Source organism: Syngnathus leptorhynchus, chromosome 15 (genome assembly GCF_054491065.1).
Source record: "Syngnathus leptorhynchus isolate UIUO chromosome 15, UIUO_Slep, whole genome shotgun sequence".
Classification (NCBI taxonomy): Eukaryota; Metazoa; Chordata; class Actinopteri; order Syngnathiformes; family Syngnathidae; genus Syngnathus; species Syngnathus leptorhynchus.
Genome location: NC_141209.1, coordinates 8652437 through 8678194, shown reverse-complemented (window position 1 = coordinate 8678194; position 25758 = coordinate 8652437). Strand labels below are relative to the sequence as shown.

Here is a 25758-nt window from a genome sequence, read left to right as displayed (position 1 = left end):
ACCCGTTTAGTCATGCCTCGTTAGCCCCCAATGAACCCCCAAAGGACCCCCAGCCGATACTGTACACAGACCCATTGGGGGCGGGGGGTACTGGGGGCGACATGCTTGCTTGTGAGTCGTTCACTTGCAGAACGCAGACTTGCAGCATCTGCTTGGGAGAAGGGTCTCAATCTGATTGCTTTTCTTAAAGTAGTTTGGGTTTCAAATGAAAGGGTTGGGTTTGAAGTCAGGGTTTCAAATTAGGGTTTGAAGTTTGTGTTAGGCTATGAAACTTGTCTTGTGAACTCCTTCCTTCCTTCCTTCCTTCCTTCCTTCCTTCCTTCCTTCCTTCCTTCCTTCCTTCCTTCCTTCCTTCCTTCCTTCCTTCCTTCCTTCCTTCCTTCCTTCCTTGGTCCTGTTCCTTCATTTCTTCCTTCTGACATACATTCCATAGATTCTTAGTCGTTTCCATCCTTCCTTCATCCTTTCTTAATCACTCCTTTGTTTCCTGCCACCACCTCCTTCGCTCCCTTCGTTCCATCCTTCCTTCACGAAAATTGGCGCCCAACTCATTTTGGCCCTGTCTGCATTTCTCCCAATAAAAGCTGCGCAGAGTGGTGGAAGGCATTCCCGCTGCAAAGCGGGCGGCCATGAGCTGAATGAGCTTGTAGGCTGATGGGATGCAAATGCGCGGCGAGCCCTCGCGGAATTTGGAGGGCGCACTTATGCATTGGGATGAGAGGGCGGCAATCTGTACGGCTCTGTTTGACAATGAAACCAATAATGGAACACAATACAGTCAACACTCACTTATTGTCAGCTTTAGGAACCAAGCTCGGAAGCGAACAGCCTCAATTCACCACAAATAATTGCCCAACCCCGTTGCTAACAAAAACTATAGCATGTAGCCCGGAAAGCTAACTCACTGTAGCATGGATGGTTACATTTAAAAATAGAACTGAATTAATATAAGCAACTGTTCGTTCATGAACCGTAAAGCAAAAGACGTATGCAACAAGGACGCTAATCTGAAGGACAGCTGCGCAACAGGTGCGACGCAAGCACGTACGCACGCACGCACACACGCGCGCGCGCACATGCACACGATGGTGCCACAATGCAAACACTCGCGTTAGCTTAGTTGAGAATAAAAAAAACAGCACTTGAATCGCTTGGAGCATCAGCAGCACCACAGTTAACGAGCGCAAACATTAATTGAACAATTTTCACGTCAACTACGTTATGTCAACTCTTTTTATTTTATAATAAAAACTTGAAATATAATATATTATTCACTTGACATTCTGATGCAGACCTCCTTCCTTCCTTTGCTCCAACATGTTTGTTTAAGCTAGCTGGTAGCGCTCATAAGTGCTGCTCTGCAAGAGCCCACCAATAACTTTTGCTGGTTGAAACAAGCCAGCCACCAACGGCACCGTGAAAAAAGGTGGTTTGATGTCAATTAGTTGATCCTGGGTTTCAAACCAAATAAAATAAGCGGAATAAACTAAATTTACAGGGCCACTTGTTGCAATGTATGTTTGAAGGATTCCACGAGTTTGCAATGAAAACAAGAGTAAAAGTGTCATATTTGGAGGCTTCATTTGTAATACGCGACATTCATCCTCGACTTTTACTCACTTCATTCAAGTTAACGACGCAAACGGCAAAGCCAAAGCGTCCTTGGAGGTTGTTGCGCTTGTAAAGCCGAGACAACCAAACCTTGACGACCTGCGCTTTCCACGGCCTTCAATTGGCACATTTAAATATTTGCAGACGTTGAACAAAAGGTCGCCAGCACCGAGTGGCTCCAATATTTGATTGCTGACCCCAGAAGGAGTGAAACAGCCTTGGGAATATGCTCCCGCTCTTGCTGCATTAGTCACATAGGTGTTACCTTGGACCAAACAAAAGCATAACCATAAGCTTCAAAAAAGCAAGTTGGGGCAGTAACGTTGTAGGCTACAATTTTGCAATAAAATGAATTGCAGACACGCGTGGAACAAATTAGTGATGCTACTTGGTAATAAACAATAACAGTTGTATAACAAGGAGTCAAGCATTGAAAAATAATTTTTGCAACGAAATGGGAAAAACTGACACAAAAAACTGTGGTTTTTAGGGATCTGACACAAAATCTGTGAATCACACATTACTGATGACTCTTGATAAGAATATGCTACATCGCCATTACCACTTGGTAGGTTTTACCACATTTTTGCCCCAACTTTTTTGTTTCTTGTTGGATTTAATTTTCTTTAATTCTTTGTTTTTGTGTTCGTACGTGTGTGTGTGTGTGTGTGTGTGTGTGTGTGTGTGTGTGTGTGTGTGTGTGTGTGTGTGTTCCTCAGTGCCACCAAAGGGGAGAAGGGGGTAACATATCGCAAATATGAAAAATCCAAATATAATGCAAAACGTGGATTACAATTCACCATGTTCTAAGTAGTTCAATACAGTAAAAAAATGATGTAATCAAAAAAAACCTAATTGACCAAAATAAGGCAAGATTCCAAAGCCTGTCTCTATTATTGTATAAATGAGCGTATAAATTCTGCTTTAAGTCAAAGGGCAACGCATTAAAAGGATATATAGATCATATCATGCGAACACGTTTGACATTATACGCGTGCTTGTTCCACGGATCATTTTGTAACGATTGTATGTGTCAACACGGAATTGAAAAGCTATTTCCACCCTGAAATTAGACGACCTGCAGCGAGCCGCGTTGCCTGGCAACCACATTGTTAGGTGCCAGGAGAGTGACTGACCCCCACCCCGCCCATTCGCCAGTTCCCCGGGCTCTTAATGATGAATAAAGCTTTTGACTTTTTTTCTCAAACGCCTTGAAAAAAAAAGTCTCTATATATATATATATATATATATATATATATATATATATATATATATATATATATATATATATATATATATATATATATATATATATAAAAAAGCAATGATATATATATATATATATATATATATATATATATATATATATATATATATATATATATATATATATATATATATATATATATATATATATATATATATATATATATAAAGAAAACAAATATTTGCTTTGCTAGTGATCTCTCCCAGCATTGATTGATTGATGATAAGACGGCGTTTGGCCTGCGATAAGCTGCTGTTTGATGTGCACCGACTCACGCACCCAAAAAAGTAACATTGAAAGACAAAAGCAACAAAAAGCTCGAGTTGACCGAGCAAACGGACCCGCCCGAACACAAAAGCCCAAGAATGGACTTGCTGTTTGCTCCTCCGTGATGAAACGTTTCACGCGAGTTTGCCGTCAAAACATCAGAAATGAAAGGACTTTAAAAAAATGTTCTGTCAAAGCACTTGGAGTTTTCTGTTTTAATAACAAATACTTAAAAATGAATTACAGTACTGATAAGATGCTGACCTATTATTTAGATTTTTTTGTTAGAAAATATTTCATTAATGTTTGTGACAGCTGTTGTGAATGTGCTATCTGAATAAAGATGTACTGTATTTTATTTTACTTGAAACGTGTTTTTCAAGCTCAAGTTGTCATCCTAATTATATGAAAAACAGAACGGAAACAACATACAAAATAAATATAATATAAAATCATTGATATGTTACGTACGTCCCTTACAATATTTCTTTACTGGTTACAAAACAAAATACATGTTTAGTAATACAAAAATGTAACATTCAACTTTAATAAATTAAAGTGTGGCAACTGTTATGGGGCAGTTCAAATGAATTACAAATAAATACAAGTGCATTTTTAATTCTAGCACTAATGAAGATACTGTTTTGTTAAATTTTGTTTCATTTATGATTTTGTTATCATGTTTTTTTATTATAGTACTATTTGTATTTAATATTTCCTTTTTTAAACAGATTGTAAGGTCCACTTTGGCAGCACATTCCACAAATGAGGGAGAGAGGGGTAGGGGAAGGTCACCTTTCCATTTATTTATTAATAAGACTATTTTTTCCGTGTTAAGTCAAATATCTATGATAATTTACATGTAAACGTACAAATACCAAACCAAATGACAGCAAGATTGTCCCAACAGAAAAAAACTCTTCAACAATAAAGCTGAAAATTCCAACTTTTTACATGAGAAAGGGGCGCGACAAGGAAAAAAAAGAAGAAAAAAAAGACAGCTAATGCAAATCTATGTTGGAGCTAATATAATTTACATAAATAAATCCCACAAGTTGCAGTAGAAAAAGGGAGTCCGGAAAAAATCCTTCCCTCAAAAATGTTTGTGTTTGAAAATGTGCGATTACTTGAGGAAGTCGCATTTGCGCCCCCTTTTTGGTCACCACGTCCTGCCGTACAAGAGCGCCGAGCACTGCAACGCGCTTCCGTACTCCGCGGCGGGCGAGTTGAGGTGCGACAGTCCGCCCACTTGGCCGCCGTGCAGCGCCGGCGGGCTGGCAGACAGCGGCGGTGCACCGGCGGCCACCAACTCCGGAGAGTGGCCGGCGCTGCCCGCCTGCTGCTGGCCGGACATGAGCATCACGTTGGCGGCTTGCTGTTGCTGCTGATGCCCGTGCGGGTGCTGGTTGTGGGCGTGGTTGTGGTGATGTTGATGGTGATGGTGCTGTTGCTGCTGCTGCTGCCCCGCCGTCGGCCCGCTCCCTTGACAAGGCTTGCCGTCCTTAACCAGAACCGGAACCGCCACCCTGCGGGGCGATTGCTGCTGCTGCGATTGTTGGCAAGCCGACGCTGAGCCGCCCTCCTGCTGGTGCATCTGCTGCTGCGACACTTTGTCCTTGGCTTGCCTCTTCATCTTGTAGCGGTGGTTCTGGAACCAGATTTTGACCTGGGTGGGTGTCAGGTGGATCATGCTGGCCAGGTGCTCGCGCTCGGGGGCCGACAGGTACTTCTGCTGCTTGAAGCGGCGCTCCAGTTCGTACACTTGGGCCTGCGAGAAGAGCACGCGGCGCTTCCGGCGGGGCACCGCCGCACTCAGCGAGCCGTGCATGCCCTTGGCGTGGGCCTCCGCCAGGGAGCCCAGCCCGCCCATGGCGCCCATGCTCATGGCCGACGACGAGCCGTGCATGAAGCGGGAGACTGTGAGGGACACGCGCACACACAGACACACACGCGCGCGCTCGTCAGTTCAAAGAACTCAAAATATGCACACACTGGAAAATAGTTGTTGGATTTACCTGTTTTAAAAAAATAAAAAGACAACAATAAAATCAAGTTCCAACAACTTAATTTTATTTGGTGTGATATTTAAGTTGGGGCCAAACATGATTTTAAAGCGTGCAACCAAAGCCCGTGTTGCTGGTATTGTTTTTTTCTTTTTACTCTAAATCCAACAGACTCTTTTTTTTCCAGTTCACAATTTACACTTTGAGTAGCAAATTTGCACTCGTATCTCAAAAGTACTCAGATTTCACAATTATAAGAAAACCACATGTGTTAAAACAAATAAACGAATGAACAAACAAACAAAAAACAAACCATATTCAATTTAACAGTAATTTTTTTTTTGCGATTAGGGTCAATATTTTACAGGAGAGTATAAATACACTTTTAGGAACAAAATGTAATTCACGTCTATGGCTGAAAAAAGCATTTTGATAGAATTTAATGAAATAAATGTACATTGGTTGCATTTGATTAAATTGCGTTATATTAACACTGATTATTTTAAAGATGGACCTCATCTTACCACAATCTAATTATGTGTAATGAAAAAATTAAACTGTAAACGTTTTAAAAGCACACCACCACCACTAATAATAATAGCAATAATAATCCTATAGAGAGGTATGAGAAGACTTGTCAGTGGGCCAAATTTGGGGCCCCCGTGAAGCACCCCCCCTTTCAAAAGCGTCAATTCACTGTGTTTTGTTGTTTAATTAATAATTAATTTGTTGAATTTAATCGTCACATAATTTTGTGCTGTCATAGAAATATTTTTTTTCATGGTGGAAAATGTGTATTTTATATTTTTACATGGTAAATATTCTATATGAATTGTTTGATTGTATATTGTAGTTGTAAATAAAATATAATTACATGAATGTATACTTTTTATTTTTGAATGAATAAATAATTCGTTTTATTTTGTAGTTTTCGATCATAAACACTATTTTTATTAGAAAATCACCCAAAAATATGTTTTCCTCTTCAATTTTGTTGTATTACAGTATGTACTATCAATCTTTAACAATAGAGGTATTATTGAATAATAATTATAAAAATTTCTCAAATAATCAAAATCTAGCAAATGAAAATGTTTTGTTGCAGCTGTAAAAAATAAAAATGTATTTGACTTTAGAGTTTAAAAGTAAACATGGTAAATAACTTTTTAGTTTTCTATTCCTTTAGATTTTTGCAAATAGTTGAATAATCATCATTTCAAATCTGTTAGTATATGAATTAAATGTTTAAAGACAGTTTATATCTATATAAAATGATAAATATAACTTGACAATAATTTTCTTTTACTATAAATTGGAAAAACGGTATCATTTTCTATTTTCACATCGTAAAATATAGACGTCTAAAATTTTTAAATAATAGAAATGCAGTCTTGATAAAAATTGGTTAATTTGCTGTTTTATTTTTATTTATTATTGAGACGTAGGACGGTTCGGTGGTGCACTGGATAGCACGTCCGCCTCACAATTAGAAGGGTGCCGGTTCGATTCCACCTCCCTGTGTGGAGTTTGGATGTTCTCCCCGAGCCCGCGTGGGTTTTCTCCGGGTAGTCCGTCCGGTTTTCTCCCACATCCCAAAAACATGCTTGGTAGGCTGATTGAGCGCTCCAAATTGCCCCAAGGTGTGAGTGCGAGTGGGGATGGTTGTTCGTCTGTGTGCCCTGCGATCGGCTTGGCAACCGGTTCAGGGTGTCCCCCGCCTACTGCCCGATGACCGCTGGGATAGGCTCCAGTACGCCCGCGACCCCCGTGGGGACAAAGCGGTACAGAATATGGAAGGATGGATGTGTGGATTAAGACGTAGTTGTGAATAAAAACTGCAATATTTTTTAGTTTTGAATAAGAATAAAGGGTACAAATGTTACAATTTTGCAATTTAAATAAATGTGATTTTCAATGATAAGGTATTTTTCATTTTGAACAAGTATAGAAGTTTTTGATCCTTGAAATGTTCCGTAAAAACAAAAAAACAAAAAAAATGTTTAAATGTCAAGAGTGAGCGTGCGTGTGCGCGTGAACTCACTCGTAGAGAAGCGTGGGTCAGCGGCGGGGTTGGCCGGGTACCATCCGGTGGCGGCGGCCGCCCTGACTCCGTCCTGGTAGGGCGCCAGGTCACCGGCTACGCTGCCGTTGCAGTAGCCGCCCACCGCGCTGACGGCGGCGGCATGGGACAACTGCGGCACCCCGGCGGCGCTCATGTGGTAAGACACGGTGCCGCCAGCTCCGCCGCCAGCGCCGCCGCCACCACCGGCGTTGGGCCCCAGGTGGTGGTGATGGTGATGATGATGATGGTGGGGCTGCTGTTGCTGCTGCTGTTGTTGCTGCTGCTGTTGCTGCATAGCAGCCTGGGACCCATGCAGCTGCCGGTAGCCCCCCAAGTTGCTGCCGCTGTTGTTGGCCGCCACCGCCGCTCCAATGCCGGCGGCTTCCATGGCGGCGGCGGCGGCGGCCGCCTTCTTGTAGCTCTCCTCCAGTGGACTCAGGATGTCGGACACGGAAAAGGGGGTCGTATGCTTGGGGCTCATCGACATTATTTGTCCTGGGGGGGGTCTCCTCTTTCTCTTCTACTTGTATTTTTCTCTTTTCTTTTTCCCCAGTTTTTTTAAATGTTCCTCGTCTTGTAGTGGTTGTTGCAAGTCCTTCTGGTTGTTGTTAATTGGGTGGAGTGGGAGCTGGCCGTGGCTGGCTCGGGGGTCCACGCAGCACACGTTTAAGGCGGAGGAGGGAGGGGGTGGGGGCGGTGACGTCAGCGCGGCACTTTATTACCTGCGCTGACTGCTGAGGGCCTCTTGATGAGCAGCACGAGACACGCAGCCACAGTGGGCTGTCATGTGTGGACCGCTTCTTCGTCTTCCGCAGACTTGAGAACAGAACCACTCACTCCTTTCACGGTCTGGTTTTAATAGACCGCCCACGTGTACGCGTGACAGTGGGTCCAACCGAGGACAGAAAGTTGCAATTTTTATGATAACTTAATTTTCCAGTTTTTGAAAATAATATTGTTTAATTTACAATTGAGTTTGAAAATATTTTCCATTTTTTAATATCTTTCACACTGTATTCTTGCATTCTTGCAAATATATATACACTTCTCTTGAGCATTTTTGTAGTTAAGAATAATAACCTTTATCTTCTATATTATAGTAAATTAATGTTGAATCCGATTTTTTATTTGATATGGAAAAATGCATGATTAAAAATGTGTTTTGTCATACCATTTTGAATAATAAAACTTCCGCTTATATTTTGGAATGGCAATAATGAGGAGTTATATGTTTTGTTCCATATCTCCATATTCCCCAAAACAATTTTATTTTATTTTGTATATATTTTTTCTTCTTTGAGTATCAGAAATAGTTTCTATTTTGAAACATTATTTTGTATTTCTAAACATGTATGACCTTGTATTTTCTAATTTTATTTTCTAGTAGAAAAAATATATATATATATATTTACTTTTTTGTTAGGCTGTTAGGATGTTTTATATTCTATTTTTATATTTTACAAAATGCTATTTCTGTTCATGAAGAATGAAAATTTAATCTTCTATTTTCTCAACTAGAGTGGCTCGAAACTCAAGTGGCTCAAAACGGGTGAAACATATCAGTGACGTCACACCAAACAGCCCTGCGTCACACGAGGATTTAGTGTAGTAAATTTGCGTTAAACTTGTGCCCTCTAGTGGAGAAAAGCGCCATTGTAGACCGTTGAAGTTTTCCCCCACGAAAGAAGGTGTTAGGGCTCTATCTGGTGGGCAAAGAGGGACGTGCGCCCACCTGCGAATAAAAAGTAAACAAAAGTACTTTTATCTCCCTGGTTCTCCTCAGCTCTGAAGATGAGATGTCCTACTTTGTAAGCAGTCATTGAACGCTCCTTGACATATTAAGGAACTGGGGTTTGAGTGAACCAGCCGTCTTACTTGCTGGTTAGACAAAACAGCCACCAAAATGACTCGTATTTCATAAGAAATTAGACCGGCAATGGGTATACATGCCGATTATTATCAGTGTAAGCCAAAAAACGCATTATTTAGCTCTTAGAAACTTTTCAAAACCACGAGTCTTTGGCTCTCAAGTAACATTACAAGGACACATCACTCCCGTCTAATGAAGTGGCGTGAAAAGAGGGTGTTGGAGCGAGTCAACAGCCGGACGGGATGAGCCGGCGAGCCGCCGCCAATTCCTGGAGGACACCAATGGCAACCCCTGAAAGCTTGTCTTTGTCCGCCCCCAAAAGGCCCCATCGTGCTCACACCCACAACGGCATTGTGGCCGCCACGCTCATAAATTGCTCGCAGGCAGCCACTGATTAAACATCACGCAAATTGAAACACTAAACATTTTGTCTGTTCCCTCTGGGTGGAAAGGGGAGGGGGGACAATGGTGCATTCAGGAGGGGGGGTGGGGACAAAAAGAGGGCCCCCTCCCTCCATATGTGATGCAAGGTGGCCCCAGCGAGGGCCACAAAGGACCAGGTGACAGGGACGATGGGCTGCGAGGTCACAGGACGAGCAAACAACATTATTGGGGGGCGGGAAAACACGAGACCACCCGACCCCCGATCCCCCCCAGCATTAACGCCCACGTCATTTTAAACACCCATTCCACGCAGTTACGAAAGGCCTTTCCAGTCTCCTGATGATGAAAGATCCACAAAGACGTCTTCCTATCCTTGCTTCTTTTAATTCTGCTCTCGGAGAACGTTATGGGTTGTTTATGAGCCGGCGATTCCAAAAGCAGATTTTCATCCAACCGCCGATTCTCTTTGGCATTCTCATCACACTTTTTCCTACTTTTAAGCCTCATATTGAAAACTGTTTAACTAGGAGTTCATCCTCAAAAGTGCTAGGTTAAAAATTGGATCAACCCAGAAAGTTTCTTCAATTGAGTTGTTTTTAACCCAACATTCAACATTTGATTTCCCAGTTTGGTCATAATGAAAATGTTTTTTTACGATTCTGTAAGCAGAAAAGTAGTTAATCATCGAGCGCATGCGCATTCTCTTCAGTGCTCGGGCAATATTGTAGTGCTGCTGAAGAGAAGTCAACCTCTTCAAACTTTGAGCATTTAAAAGTCTGAAAGGGAGTCGAGTTTTAAGTATCCGATTCTGCTCAGACGTCAACAGCTCGGGTGCCTCGCCTCCTCCTCACTGAAGAAGCGGGGATGCTTGTGGAGGCGGGGGATGCTATTCTCATGCTGAAGCTCCCTTTTTACTTTAAATAAAAAAAATGTTTGCACAGCTTTTAAGCCGCATAATGACTCTTTTCAACATCAGAAAAGCAACTCGGGCGCTGCTGTAGTAGACCACATGAAGCCTCTAAACCTAAATTTTCAGGCGGGGGTGGGGTGGGGGGGTGATCATGATATTTTTGGAGTCACACGCATTACGTCAATTTTTTTTGCAAAACAAAATAATAATAATAATAATAATAATAATAATAATAATAATAATAATAATAATAATAAAAACCAATCATTTTGTAAAAGTTGGACGATTCAACAAACTATTTTTGCGAACGTAAAAATTGGCTTTCCCGCATTTTCAAGATTCACGGAACGCTCTCCTTATTGTCCCCCAAATAACAATATTATATAAACAAAATAGCATAAAATTATTTAGCCGCAACTAACCTGGGCCAAGTCAATAACCTAATTGAAAAATATTTTAAATTTGTTCCACCTTAAATTGCGGTTTAGGCGCCTCTCAAAAAATACAATTTTTTACAGTGTTTAAAATTGTTTATTTATGCATTCCTTTACAAAAGAAATAATACAATTTAGCATTTTAAGGAGCATATTCCCTAAAGATACGTTTTCACTAACAATATATTGGCTGCTAATTTGCATAATACTGACGCTCACATTCAGCAAAGTCAACAACAGCCTACAGAGATGTCGAATTACTCTGCAGGCAGGCTGGTCAGCTACAAAAGTATGAACTGCATTTCAAAATCAAAATGTGCAAAGAGATCTTATAAGTTGCGTGGGAGGGAGGCAGTGATGTCCGTGCATGTCACTTGAACGGAGCAAAGTGGACCGGGTCACCCCATAAGTCCGTCCAAGCGAGTCTGGAGACCGCCGTGTTTTCAAAGTGCTGTTGGCGGGGTGGCAGGGCCACGGCTGCGGGCGGCTGAAGGCCCGGCAGGCCTTGGAGGCCTGGGTAGGCGGCCAGGGGTAGGCGGAGCGTCCTCGGTTGCGCGGAGCCGCCCGAACCGTCCAGTAAGCTGTAGGCGGTGTGAAAGGGTTTCCCGTCGCCGAGCAGCACCGGTACCGGCAACGGCATCGGCACCACCAGCCTGCGCAGCAGCGGAGGGTGCAGCATTTGCTGTGGGTCGTCCGCCGCCGCCGCCCCCCGGCCCCTCTTCATCTTGTAACGGTGGTTCTGGAACCAGATCTTGACTTGGGTGGGTGTCAGGCTGAGCAGACGGGCTAGCTGCTCTCGCTCGGGGCCCGACAAGTAGCGCTGCTGGCGGAAGCGCTGCTCCAGCGCCAGCGTCTGCGACTTGGAGAACAACACGCGACGCTTCTTGCACTTTTTGGGCGCCGCTGAAGCCGCCGAAGCCGCCGAGACCGCCTCGCACGGAGGCTCGGCGTCCGCCGACGGCTCGTCCGGCTTGGTAGAGTCTGGAGACGCCTCTAGGCTGCTGGCTTCATCCCAGGCTGCAAAAAGGGGCACACAATTTGAAGTTGAAAATACAGATGAAAACGTGTGCGTCAATGTCTGTCGTGTCATTTACGCAACTAAATCCACAACGGTCCGCTACACGTTGGCAAAATAAATAAGCAGACGAATATAAATCACTAATTTAGTTTTTGCATAAAAAACACGTGGAAAATCGTAGAGTAAAAACGATTCTTCTGTTAATTATAAAAAGTGGTCAAATATATTTCTAAATTACAGAGTGGCATTAAGCAAAATCAAACAACTCATCATCATAGTTTGTCACGCCAAACAGCCAACCATTCTAGGGTGTTCTGATCACGCTCGGAGGACATGCTCGATGGTCTGGGCACCCCCTCCACACTCACACGCATGTTATCAGTGGGCCGAGGGTTTATCCTTTAATCACCCACAAGATCGCAATTGGTTGGGCTGTTTTGGCGTGTTATGTTAGGATTGGTCTCCTTTCGGATTAACACGGTCACGACGAAAACGTTCCTAATTTGACAAACAACTAATACAGATTAACGACGCAAATAAATTCAATGATGAAAAAGTGCCATTAAAATTGTACATCATTATTACTCATAGAAATAATGACAATTATTCAATTCAAATCAACTTTTTGTGTTGTTATGCATAAAAGGTTTTCTGCACCCTAACGAGTGCTATGGAAGTAAGGACTAACTTTCCTGTATCATCCATCCCCCCATCATTTGGATGGAGATAGAAAAAGGTGCACTCACACATGCAGGAGCTTGGGTCCGAGTCGAGCATCCACGACGAGGAGGAGGAGGAAGAGGAAGATGAGATGCAAGAGGAGGAGATGAAGTTGAGAGGTGCGAAGGGCGACCGCGCGGCCGAGGAAGTTGACGAGGACGTGGCAAAAGCCTTCGGATGGCGCTCGGGCAGGTCTAGGATGCTCCGGACGGAAAAACTGAACTTGGTGGGCGCCGCCATGAACGCGCACACCCATAAAAGAAAAAAAAGATAGAGAAGAAAAAAAAAAATCCTGTTCCACCGTGTGTTTGCTCGGCGCAAATAAATAATCAGGAGAAGAAAAAAAGTAAGCACTTGAGCGGATTCCAACAAGTCCACTTGACGGGCTGGTGCAACAGTGTTTACACAAACACATCCACGCTTATATATAACGGCCCCCTGCCTCGCCGACACCCCCCCCCCCCCCCCCCGGGGTACTCTTTGGCGGCTAAATATGCCGACACTGGTGTCACTCGATGCGGGAGGTGTTGACGAATGAGCGGCGAGGCGGCGGCACAATGCGAGCGGGGAAGCCACAAGTCATCGTTTAGACGTTTAGCGTCGCTCGTCCAAACACATCACGACAATTGCCGCCCCCCATGAATCACCGTCTTGGGTGGCGAGTGACAACAAGAGCCCCAAACGTACTATTAGGACACACAGAACCCCCCCCCCCCCCCCCCAAAGACACTAGCCCTCCTTCCTTTTCAGCCCAAACAAGGTGTCAAACATTTGCATACAAAGTGAGCAATTAGCGAGTTGGTTCAACTAAATGTACAAGTTATTTTCAGCTAACGTGCGCAAAACGCAATTACCCACGCAGGCGTGATGTCGGTGACGTCAGATACTTCATTGGTTTTTTTGGATTCAGGTCGAATCCCACAGGAGGACAGTTTTGAAATATTCAGAGATTTTTGGTGCGTTGTTTTCGACGCTATACAATGTGACGTCACCACGCATTGATTTTTTTTATCTAGTGACGCACTGTTTAGATGAGCGTTAACTAATTTAAGGCGTAATGCTGGCATCACGCGAATGAAAATTTAGCTTAGGGGAAGGAATAGAGTGTGTGCGTGTGTGTGTGTGTGTGTGTGTGTGTGTGTGTGTGTGTGTGTGTGTGTGTGTGTGTGTGTGTGTGTGTGTGTGTATGTGTGTGTGGGTGGGGGGCTTCCCCGTCGCGGTACGGGTCTCCCATTGAGAGCCATGACAACACGGAACAAGTCGGGACTTATCCTGCCAACGTGACGCACATTGTGGCGCTCATTGAGCGTCAATCAAATGCAAAATGGCGACCGCGTGGAACAAATACTTGAACGGGCCTCGACATCTTCCTCCTTTGTAAGACCCCCGCCCTCCCTTGGCTGGGACGACCACCCAAGAGGAGTTGGGTGGCGGAGCCCATGTGCGAGCGCCTGTATCTATATCAAATCCTGCAAGTACACGCACACAGTTCTCGTTTCAGAATTCATGTATTTTGCGGTAAGCTATGTTATTCACTGAAAAACCTTTGTGGTTTTGCTTTTATCAAAATTCTAAAATTGAGCGCTGTGAATACTTTTGAATAAGTGCTTGAATGCATTCAAAAAAATTAAATGCAAACAGTTGGGCTTGAATAATTAAATACAAATTAGATTAAATACAAGTGAACAGTGTCACGAGCAGAGACAGATCGACCATGTGCTGCACGGACTTAATTGAATTGGGGAACGGGGAGGTGGAAAGCTGTATTGGTGGCTTGGCGGCTGTTTCGGTGGTATGCTCCCTTTTACTTTATTTTAAAATATATTTTTATTCCATTAAATCAATTTATTTGTCTTTTTTTTTTTTAGGTTTTGTGGGACCACCGGAGGACAGAGTCGGCGCCGAAGCTGGAGGAGGCAAGGAACAGGAAACAACCTGACGGAGAGTGCAGGAGAGCGAGTGCGCAGGGCAGCGGAGCGCAGCGCGTACTTGGTCAGGGCCAAGCGGGCGGTCGGGGCGGCGATCAGAACGTCAAGAACGAGCGGCGAGCAAGGAGAGTCGGGTCAGTTCACGGGCAACGTTGGCACCGTGTATCAGTCGGGCGGGTACAGTGAACACACGAGTGTTATCACGGGGCAGAAAAGGCGTGAACGATTGACGGCAAGGAAAAGCCACCAGCTGGATGGCAAGTGGCACGGATACGTGACATAGAGTAATATAAAAAAAATGAGTGGAGTTGAATTTTTTTTTTTTTTACCCAGTATCAAAACAGAATACATTTAGGCACTTTGATGTCTTGCTTGCAATATGTGTTCCTTTGCTGCCCCCTGCAGGACAGTTGTATCTACTGCGCTCAGCACTTGTGACTCAAACGTAGTCACGTTGTACTTGCAATGAGCCACCAGGAGGCACCATAGCATCTCACAGCAGCCGAACCGCTCGGAGCACACAAAAAAGAATTAGATCAATGATTATGTCACATTATTGACAAAAAACGTTTGACAATACCTCTCTGGGCATGTCAAAGTTCAAACTATACTTGGAAAGAGCACTTTTTTGGGGGAGGGTGGGGGGTGGCGATGGATGTTACTCTATGTAAACGACATAATAATATGAATGACAATAGCATTAACAGTAGCAATACCACCGCCAACTATTCATAACTATTCATATTTTCTTGTTCCCACTTTTTTTTTTTGCTGGCATAAACTATTAAGCATGCGGGTCTCATTTGTTGCCGTTGTAGGTGCCTGAACTCGGTGAATAGAATTAATGAATAAATAAATGGATGAATAATGAATGATAGTACAGAAACAAATAAAAAATAATCATATCAATAACCTAAATGAATTAAATATGTAAAAATAAAAACAACAAACAACAAATATATTAAAATAACTTGCTTTGAAATGAGGACAATTTAATTCATCATGGAACACTTAAGACGTCACGTTTGGTTTTCCCGGGCTGTAAAAATTGCACTATGTCAAAATGTTATACGTGTATGATAGGCCAAGGTGTCAACATGAAATGATGGGTCATCGTGCGTGCGTGCTTGTGCGCGCTTGTGCGCGTGCTTGTGTGTGTAACAAGCTGGTACATCCATCCATATAGTAGAATGAGGTAAAATGGCGGCAGTGGTGATTAAGCTGCACATATAAAGTTGGACGCGCCAGCAAATCAGTCGAGTGTTTTTTTAAGACTGGTGTGCGTGTGTGTGTGTGTGTGTGTGTGTGGGGGGGGGGGACACTGGATGACGTTTTAGGATATTGCTTCTCAATGACACCAGGAATAAAAAGTCTGTTGGCGTTAGTCAGCAATACGAATATGATGATTTGTGCAATATTCATACTGCTGAAAATGAATTTCATTGAATTATATTTTTAAATGATATAATGACACCACAAATCTGATCAGAATACAGCAATTTGTCATACTCATGACGCATGCAGCTATTCAAGATACACTTGTCCATTAAAGAAATAAGGCTGGTGTGATATTTACTACATGATAACACACGTTACACAGATGGACATTTACTATTTTTTTTTATGGTGACCAAAGTTATTCATTTGCATCGCAAGTCTATTTTTTAGTCAGTGTTATTTTCCTCCCCTTGAAATTACTTTATGCAGCATCCCGTCATGCGCGTGCCGAGTTTGCGTGGAGCCGTGGAGGCCTCCATCCATCCATCATGAGTCGCGTGAAGGCCGTGCAACAAGCGGCAAATCACGCGTGTTACAAGTACCAGTATGCGCGCCCACAAAACAAAAGAGATTCATTTTTACGACAATAAAATACATTCATAAATAGGGGGGTATTGGAGTGCGAAATGTGGATGAGCCCTTATACGTATCACACAGCATTGTGTAGATGCATTTAGCATTTTTAATACTACATGCATGCTTTGTACACGGAATTTCCGTGACGAGACAGTCTTTGTTTTTTTTTAAATATACTGTACTACATTATATTTAGTTCCGTATTTACTCATGATGCAGTTGGCCTATAACAAGTTACACGTTAAAATATAAATCAATGGAATTTAATCAATAAAAGCGTAAATAGAGAGTCGTCAAAAATCAAACGATATTCAAGCATTTAATTTAAAAACAAAAACAAAAAAGTAATCTTAAACAATTAGTCCCGATTGTCTTCCACATGTTCTTAGTCAAAAAAATTATCATATGCTATTAAGAACACGATAATGAAAGGAAATTTTGCGGTCACGTTCTGGTTCACTTTTTTCTTTTTTCTTTTTTTTTTTTAAATACCGTAGAGCGTGTGGGTATGCTCCCACGCGGGTTTGCGCGTTTTTCTGCAGGAAGGCAACTTCAAAACGACAAAAATGTTTGATATTTTTAATGAGTTTATTAAATAAAATAAAATGAACTTTATTTTGTTAGCTTGTTTAACAGACACGCAAAAACAACATTATACGATGATTCGCGCGCGTTTGAAGGCCAGCATGAGAAAAACTCGTGCACCAGGACGGTCTCGTCCATGAAGATAATGCAAATATGAGTGTAGATTGTGTGCACGTGGCGTGTCAAAACCGTGTCTGAACGCACGAAAAACTGCCACGAAAGTTAAATTTGTTTTTTTTCGGGCAATTTTAGCGCAAAAACAAAGAAACTGCGTGCTACTTTTGCGTAAATATGTGAATTCAGATTTTTGAAGTGGGATTTTCTTCTTGGGGGGTGAATGGGGGATCTGCACCACGCAGCGTGGATGTGGCCGCTAGTGTACTATCAGTCTCAATAACAAACACATTGGCGGTGACGTGCAGTCAGAGTGATGGTTGGGGATGGTGGTGGGAAGGGAGGGGAGGGGGTGGTGGTGGTCAGGTGTCATGTCAAACTCCGCAACCAATAGCGGCGTGCTTTCCTCGCATCCAGCCAATGACAGAGCGAGGACGCATGCGTACGTCCAGCCTTCGATTTGTGCGCAGCGGATGGAAATGTAAAAAAGCTTCTCCGAGTGCCGCGCGTCTTTATTCGCTAAACGCACACGAGCTTCGCGTCCGTCCGTCCACCCGCCAGGCAGCCTCGCCTCGTCTTGTCCGTCTTCGCTCTCGGTGCTCGGTTGCTCGGTGCCGGAGCGGACAGTAGGCTGGTGATCACTGGTTGGGGGAGGAGGAGGGAGTCGATTGTTTTTTGACACGCTGGACGCGGAGCAGGAGCCTCGCGGGAGCAGCAGAAGCAGCGGCAGCAGCAGCGGGGCCCTGCAGCAGCGGCAGCAGCAAGCGGACGCCGCCGTGTTCCTGCTTTGCGGCTTCAACGCCATGGGTGAGTCGCAAGCTTGAAAGACGGTTGCGGGATGAGGTTTTGGGGGGGTCATGTTGTGCGTGTGTGTGTGTGTGTGTGTGTGTAGGGGAGACGAGGTCTGATGCGTGTAAAAAAAAAAAGGGGGGGGGGGGGCACTGGAAAGTTGTCAGCAGCCAACTTTCAAAACATTGCTCACGTTTCAGCATCATGCGTAAAAGTGGGCCATTAGATTCCAACTTTATTGTCACATGATTGTGTGTGCTATAAAATTCTTATTTGGACGTCCACACGGATTTCAATCAAGATTATAGCAGGAACAATATACGTGTTTATTTTTTTTTAAGTTACCCGCCTCCCCCAAAAAAGAAACTCGAGGCAAAAGAAACCTATGGCGCCTATAAAACTGATTTTTATGTTCGAGTCAAGTTGGATGTGCTCTGCATTTAACTATCTGCACTGATTTTTATTTATTTATGTATTTATTTTGCTACACTCAAATCTCAGCGTTAGACTTGTATCGTCAGATTTGAACAATCTCAGCATGGTGCATCCAGGCCTATTTAGTCAACGGAATTTATTTTGGACTTCAGTGTACGTACACTCAAATCTCAACATTATTTGTAAACAAAATGCGTCGTATCAAGTCTGTCTACAGTAAGACAAAAAGATCAAGTCTCAACATGCACCAAAATTGATGCCTAATTTGAACTCTTAACACACTTTAGTTTCAGCATGATGCGTTGAGATGCATCTGTAAGAATGAGTTTCAGCATGTGTGTTGCAAAAGGTTTGGTCGACACGTAAAGAAGCTTTCGTGTAATATGTCAAGAGAGCAAATAAAGAAAAACAATCAGCAATATCAGCAGAAATACAGTCATTAATGATGGACTGGCCTTTTTACGCTCAAGGCATGATGCGTCAAGATGCACGCGCAAAGTCTCAAAAGAAGAAATTACAACAGATGGATGCAAATCCGTACAATGCTACGTAATATCAAAATTGTGTATACATCCAAATTGTCTAAAATATTTTACACAGCAGTTGCCTTTGATACATGCAAGTCTCTGTATTAAAATACTTGAATGAGTTTCAGCATGACCAACAACATGCTCTATTTTCCCATCAACACTGAACCTGTATTTTGGATATATATACCGGTATTACTTTTGGTTCAACTCGTATTCAGCACAAGAAAGGGAGTCTCATCTTGGATTTACAGTTGATCGACTTGAGTCTCAGCACCAACATGCAAACATCTGTGGAACAAAGACATACAATATTTTAATTTTCGACTTTGAGAGTCTCAGCCTGATGCAGGCAAGTGAAACATAACAATCAAAACAACGAAAAAAATTATATTGCACTTGGGATTCAGCATCCATACATGCATGCATGCATAAAGAAGTACTTTCATATTTGCAATCCTCATGTTTCAGCATGATTTATGCCATGCAGCGTGGCACAACTACCACCAGAAGTCATATTTTATATTTGATGCGCTTGGCTCTCAGCATAAGGGCCAACATGTATAAGTAAATCCATTTGATCTCGGACGATTCGCTTGAGTTCCACCACCGAGGTGTTCGCTATATCCATCTAACCTTTACATTCGAGTCTCAGCATAATGCGTGCAAGTGTGACATGCGCATAAATTCCTTTGATATTTCTCATGCTTAATTGGGTTGTGGTGTGCAAATATACAAATATACAAATGAATGCAATATATCTGGGTCTTGTCCGATTACTTTGACTCATGTATTCATGCTAATGGCTATAGATATGGTTACGGTTTGATGCACTCGAGTCTCAGCATGCACACACACACAGCGCCCAACAAAAGTCGCTTTGGAACCGCGTTAAAAAGAGCCTCCGCGAGGTTCGGTTTTGCCCAGGCCGTGACTAAAAGCTCGCTCTCGCCTTCGACTTTCAGAACCCGCCTTCGGCGAGGTCAACCAGCTGGGCGGCGTGTTCGTCAACGGCCGGCCGCTGCCCAACGCCATCCGACTGCGCATCGTGGAGCTGGCGCAGCTTGGCATCCGGCCGTGCGACATCAGCCGCCAGCTGCGCGTCTCGCACGGCTGCGTCAGCAAGATCCTGGCGCGCTACAACGAGACCGGCTCCATCCTGCCCGGCGCCATCGGCGGCAGCAAGCCGCGCGTCACCACGCCTACCGTGGTCAAGCACATACGGACGTACAAGCAGCGAGACCCGGGCATTTTCGCCTGGGAGATCCGCGACCGACTGCTCGCCGACGGCGTGTGCGACAAGTTCAACCTGCCGTCCGTCAGCTCCATCAGCCGCATCCTGCGCAACAAGATCGGCAACCTGGCCCAGCAGGGCCCCTACGAGTCCGCCAAGCAGCCGCCGCAGACGCACCCGCCGCCGCAGCCCGCCGCGCTGTCCTACAACCACCTGTACTCGTACCCCAGCTCCAAAGTGGCCACGCCGCCCGGCATGCCCGCGCTCCCTGGACACATGGCCATGCACCGGATATGGCCCTCGTCGCACTCGGTCACGGACATTCTGGGGATCCGATCCATTACCGAGCAACAAAGTAAGCTGGGTGCATGCTGCATGTGCCTTTCCCTCTGCACTTGTGCGCGCGCGTGTATTAGGGCATCTTATTTCACTTTTTAGCTTTAAAAGTCATCACTTTTGGGGTGCCCCCCCCCCCCCCAAGATGTCAATCAGAATTGATACGCAATGTCAACATGGGGTTTGTTTACACTTTTTTGGTTCTCCGAGGAGGCGGGAGAAAGGAGTGCTGTCAGGCCGCTTGCCAGACTCTCTTTCTCGGCTTCGTACAGAGCTGCGGCTCGCGAAGGAATTTATTGCAGAAGATGAATTCGCGCGTGCAAACGATCAGCAGATGTGCTTGCGATAAAATTTGAAACGATTTGTAGAAGCGCTACTAGACGAGTACAAAAAAAATAATTGAAAATAAAAACAAAGGGCCTCACATCGCAGAATTTAAAACAGGAGGATGCTTATGGCGCAAATTTGATGACAATGAAAAAAAGGGGGGAGACGAGCTGCTGACGTCACACTCTTCCTCTTGTGACAGTGAGAATTGGGTTTGATTTCCATTTCCTAAGACAAATACATTTAGGCAAATCAATACGTATATTATTTGGAACTAAAGACAAATATTTTAAATATTACACAGAGCTATCTAAAAACGTTTATAATCATTTATGAAATTCATGTGACACAGATCTCGTGTGTATAATATTTGATTCATATTAACTTCTCGTTTGCATATTTAATGAGCCCGTAATATATATTGTGGGTTTTCTGAAATTTGCTACTCATGATGACCAAAATGTATTTGCTAATGCATATTTTTAATCTGGAATAGGAGGGGAAAACTATTTTCAGATAAAAACAACAAATGATGTCGCCTAAGTGTAAATAACAAAATCATTCAAAATACAACCAGGCACGAGCAAATTTTATTATTATATAAAACATACATTTGACGTTGGAATATAAAAAAATAATACGTACTGTCCAGAGAACTCAGCGTCGAGGGGTATATAAAAAGAAAAAACAAAAAAACAATAAAGACCTGCTCACGACACGTGATCTTTGGGTCACTAATCAGATTGAAAGCTGCAATGTTGCACAATCTATTTCCTTCTTGCACTGTTTGAACTGACGTTTACTCAGGCTTAAAGATGGGCAAATAGAAATTTTAATTTGAAAAGACAGCTTTGATTGACATGCGTACAAGCTCACTACATGAAGGCACACACACACACACACACACACACACACACACACACACACACACACACACACACACACACACACACACACACACACACACACACACACACACACACACACACACACACACACACACACACACACACACACACACACACACACACACACACACACACATTGCAGTTTTCTGAGAAATGGCTTATAGGTTATTTTAATTTTAACATAATTTTAAGGAGGATACAATTATTCTGAAGACATCCCATAATATGTCACCATACAAATAAGATGTAAAAAAAACAAAAAAGGAGGTGTGGTGACGTTATGACCCGCGTAATCATTTAATTTTCCTTCAAAGCAATTTGATATACAGTTTTTATTTAAATTATATTTTCATGGATGTAACATGGTGAAAATATGATTTCAACAACTTTTAGAAATTTCGATTTTAATCGTTATATCTTGCGGGGAAATGTGTGTGTTGTAATTACTTGCATTTTAATTTAACATATGAACAAAATGTGTGACTTCAAATAAAATGAAGTAAGCAACAAGGACGTTGTCAGAGAAATTAAACAAAATTAAAGGGAATTTTGCATCAGTAAAATCAAATATGGTCCCAAAACAAACGAATAAAAAAATACATTTTAAGTGTGACTGCAGTGAAATGCATGCATGGAGTTACAAATACAATAGATCGAGAAAAACTTATTTATGACAGAAAATAAAATTGTAATCTCCAAAAAACAAAAGAAAACAAATATTTACAAAAAGTATTGTAAGAATACGTTTAAAAATGGGATCTGTTTAGTTGAAATTTCAAAATGCCTGAGACGAATGAGGGGGACGGAATTTTGAAATTCATATCAATTATATATGACTATACAAAAAAATAACAGTCAGCTTTAATATGTGGAAAACCAAGCTAATAGGATTTAATACTGTCATCAAAACCTATTTTCTCCAAACGTAAATAACGGGATGGCAGATGACGACATGGGGCTTGCGTTGGCGTGACTTGGCCCAGTTAAAGTGTCATGCGATTAATGAAATGCTATTTTTATTCTGGTAATATTTAGTTGGCTCGCGTGCAGCCACATTTTAATCAAAGACGCGCTATTTGAAAACATCATCCTTCATCATTCTGACACCGCGCAGCTACAGGCGCAAACACTGTCAACCCATCTATCAGACGTTTTAATCAAAAAGTACATTGTCAGAAAGGGACGTGGGTGGGCGGGCGGGTGTGAGTGGGGGGCATTCAATAAATAAATGATGCTGGGCCAGGGAGCCCCCCCAACCCCCACCCTCCCCATACACATCCATAATGGGCCCCATGCTCTAAACTCAACAAGTCCGCTCCTGCCTCCATGCCACACAGCTCATTCATTTTCTTGGGGGGTGGGCAAAATAATTCACAGTCAATATGCGATTTTGAGGGCATTGAATGTGTCCAAGGACGTAATAAATTAATGGCATATGTCTCTTTGTTTTGATATCTGCATTATTTCTCATACAAATGTAATAACAGTGGACACTACATTAGGGACACCTACACCCCGATAACGAGATGCGAGATTTCAGCCGTATAAAAAAAGTTTTTACACTTGCCAGCGATTATCGTCTGACTTGTAATGCAGCAATTGTACAACCGGGCCAGGTGACATCAAGAGGCATGTTCCTAAGCGAGGTCGAAATGACCAAAATATTAGAAACAACACGTCGAGTGATGTTTAGGTGACTGATACAGCGTCCTAAATTGTTAAGAACAGCCCCCCTCCCCCATATAAGCCGGCAAAAGTAAAAGAAGACAATGTAAAAATGTAAAAAGAAAATTCATACGGAACTCATTAGAGGCGTGCAGGTGTTTCCAATGACTTTGGCCAGTTAGCATACGAGTTGAATGAGTACTGTTAGTCTTTTTTCAAGTACAGTGGAGCCTCGGTTTTCGAACACAATCCGTTCCAGAAGGCTGTTCGAGAGGTGAATCATTCGAATTACGAATCATGTTGACGTAGAGCGTCACCGACCGCGCAACTGCACCGCGCTGGTCGCATTATTGTGACAGAGCGGTCGCTAAAATTTAGATAATATTTCAAAAGTCTAAAGGGACTTTCCAAAATTTAAGTAGACCTCAGCGCGCAGGGATCTTAATTTGGTCCAATCGCGCAACCGCAGCGCGACGGGCGCTCACTGTCGCATTGCTTTAGGAGCGTCTGTTTTAGGATGGCTTTACTGGTCCCACTTGCTTCATTTGGAGGCATGATTAGAGTTGATGCAATCCTCAGAGTAACGAGAACGTAATAACGAACGGAGTCAGTTGGCATGCGGGTCCTCTCGGCTCATCTCGTGAGGTTCGACACATCCGAAGCAAAAAAAATCTAGAATTTTTTGTTCGAATACCGAATTGTTCGAGAACCGGGACGTTCGAAAACCGAGGCTCCACTGTATCTGTACTTCTACGTTTGTTCTCCTACTTATGTGCAACAAGTGAGTCTTTTGGCTGCACAAAGTGATTGTAACATTCGCTCAAGTAGCACAACCGCAATTTTTTTTTTGTAGGAGCATTTTATTGGAATTAACGACGCCCTTTCTCGATGTATTTTTTTCTTCTTCATCCACCCGACCAGACGCCGAGTGGCTTGCCCACAGCGAGCAGCTATGTCACAGCACCCAGCATCCCGGCCTCCCGACGGCCCACCACCCGAGCGTCAGCCTCCACGGCGTACAGCGGCATCACGTCGGCCTCTGTGACCGTTCGCACATGGCGGCTGCCGCTGCCGCCGCCGCCGCCGGCCAGTGGCAACTGTGACAGCGGCCCACCGGCTACAGGACCCGCCTGGACGCGACACCGTCCACCCGGCGGCCTCGACATTCGCTGACTATTTTTCTTAAATGAAGGACGACGGGATTTTATTTTTGCTGTTTTTGACTTATTGAACTTCCGACGTGGACCGGAACGCATCACGGAATACTCCGACACAGGTGGACCAAACGCTGCATTCAACGCGCATGCGTAGAACTTCATTCAACGCTACAAATGGAAAAGGGGGAAATGTTACATTCAGGGTGCTTTTTAATTGTATTTTCTACTTTTGTATGATTATTTTCTATTATGGCAGTGATTCCAGAGCTTTCAAACAGGGCACATATTTTGCAGTAAAAAAGGAAATTAGATCCCCCCCCCCCTCACAGCACACCAATTTGCTACATTGGTGGGAATCAAAGTAACAGACCATGTTTTCCCCCACTTGGAAGAAGAACCCCCCCAGGAAAATCTAGTGCCCCTTTGTGTTTGTTATTATTTATTAGATTAAAGGTACGTTAGAATCAAGTGCAATTAGCCATAAAATCTTACAATTAGCGTTTGTACGTAACGTTGTTGCCAGACTTCTCACTGGTGACAATTGACACATGATGTTGCACAATGAAATTGAATGTATCTTATTAAATTGTTTGGCTGTTACAGACCTTTGAAATTTGGAACTTTATTGTGAAGGCAAAAAGATAAATAGGACGAACGAAAACATTGTTTACAAACATTATTATTATTATTATTATTTCATATCTGTTTTTTTAACTGCGCGAAAACGTTTTTAAAGTTGACTATGGTTTAAATAAAATGTAATTTAATTTGTAAAATAGTTTATTCTACTGTTTCCGCAAATTTAAGGATGTTTATTTTGAAAGAGAGTAGATGACCCGTGTCGTCAACTATTTGTTGTATGTATTTGAAGGTGAGCAAATGCTACTGCGACGCGTTAAACAATTTCTGAATTATTTTAGTTTGAAGCCAGGGGAGAAGAAACAAATGCCTGTATTTTCCCTACATTTTATTTTCAAAGTAACATTATAGTGAATCTGCAGCTTATTTTGAAGAGATTATTATTATTATTATTATTATTATTATTATTATTATTATCATCACGATTATTATTATTATTATTATTATTACATTCCACTTTCAGAGCAAATACATCATAAAAACGTGCAAATACAATTTTCCATCCATATTGAAAGTCTTCAACCCTAATGTTGCATTCGGGGGCGTGCACATCGCAGTAAATCCGGACACCAGGAGGCCTTCAAGCTTTTCAGACAACGTGAGACACCGCCCAAAAAAAGATGCAAAAACACTTTGGAGGACACTTGGAGAGGCGGCATCAACTTTCATAAATAATCCCACACAGCATGTTGAAACAAGGAGTGCATGGAGAGG

At 42.9% G+C, this 25758-nt stretch overlaps 3 protein-coding genes across 6 annotated transcripts; 1 reads left to right on the top strand and 2 right to left on the bottom strand.

Moving 5' to 3' along the window:
• Window positions 1-3848: 3848 nt before the first annotated feature.
• Window positions 3849-7697, bottom strand: nkx2-1 (NK2 homeobox 1). Of its 4 annotated transcripts, XM_085931858.1 has the most exons (4): window positions 7495-7697; window positions 7186-7404; window positions 4518-5025; window positions 3849-4454 (listed from the first exon to the last, which is right to left on the bottom strand). In XM_085931858.1, the coding sequence occupies exons 1-4, from the start codon at window positions 7695-7697 to the stop codon at window positions 4305-4307; spliced, it is 1080 nt and encodes a 359-aa protein (XP_085787984.1). In that variant the 3' UTR covers window positions 3849-4304. The 4 variants fall into 4 exon arrangements, with proteins under 4 accessions (XP_085787984.1, XP_085787982.1, XP_085787983.1 ...); XM_085931856.1 differs by having other exon boundaries at window positions 3849-5062; window positions 7190-7404; XM_085931857.1 differs by having other exon boundaries at window positions 3849-5062; window positions 7190-7398.
• Window positions 7698-11178: 3481 nt separating this feature from the next.
• On the bottom strand, window positions 11179-12161 carry nkx2-9 (NK2 homeobox 9). Its single transcript, XM_085932548.1, has 2 exons — window positions 12149-12161; window positions 11179-11825 (listed from the first exon to the last, which is right to left on the bottom strand). Exons 1-2 carry the CDS (start codon window positions 12159-12161, stop codon window positions 11179-11181), a joined length of 660 nt encoding a protein of 219 aa, XP_085788674.1.
• Window positions 12162-17587: 5426 nt separating this feature from the next.
• Window positions 17588-25508, top strand: pax9 (paired box 9). Its single transcript, XM_085931491.1, has 3 exons — window positions 17588-17834; window positions 19744-20367; window positions 24170-25508. Exons 1-3 carry the CDS (start codon window positions 17831-17833, stop codon window positions 24349-24351), a joined length of 810 nt encoding a protein of 269 aa, XP_085787617.1. The 5' UTR covers window positions 17588-17830; the 3' UTR covers window positions 24352-25508.
• The last annotated feature ends 250 nt before the right edge of the window (window positions 25509-25758 follow it).

Coding starts and splice junctions, on each gene's coding strand:
- nkx2-1 (XM_085931855.1), bottom strand. CDS start 7,697: ATGTCGATGAGCCCCAAGCATACGACCCCCTTTTCCGTGTCCGACATC. Junction 5,063..7,189: donor TGACCCACGCTTCTCTACGA/GTGAGTTCACGC, acceptor TGTCCCTCACAG/TCTCCCGCTTCATGCACGGC.
- pax9 (XM_085931491.1), top strand. Junction 20,368..24,169: donor ATCCATTACCGAGCAACAAA/GTAAGCTGGGTG, acceptor CCACCCGACCAG/ACGCCGAGTGGCTTGCCCAC.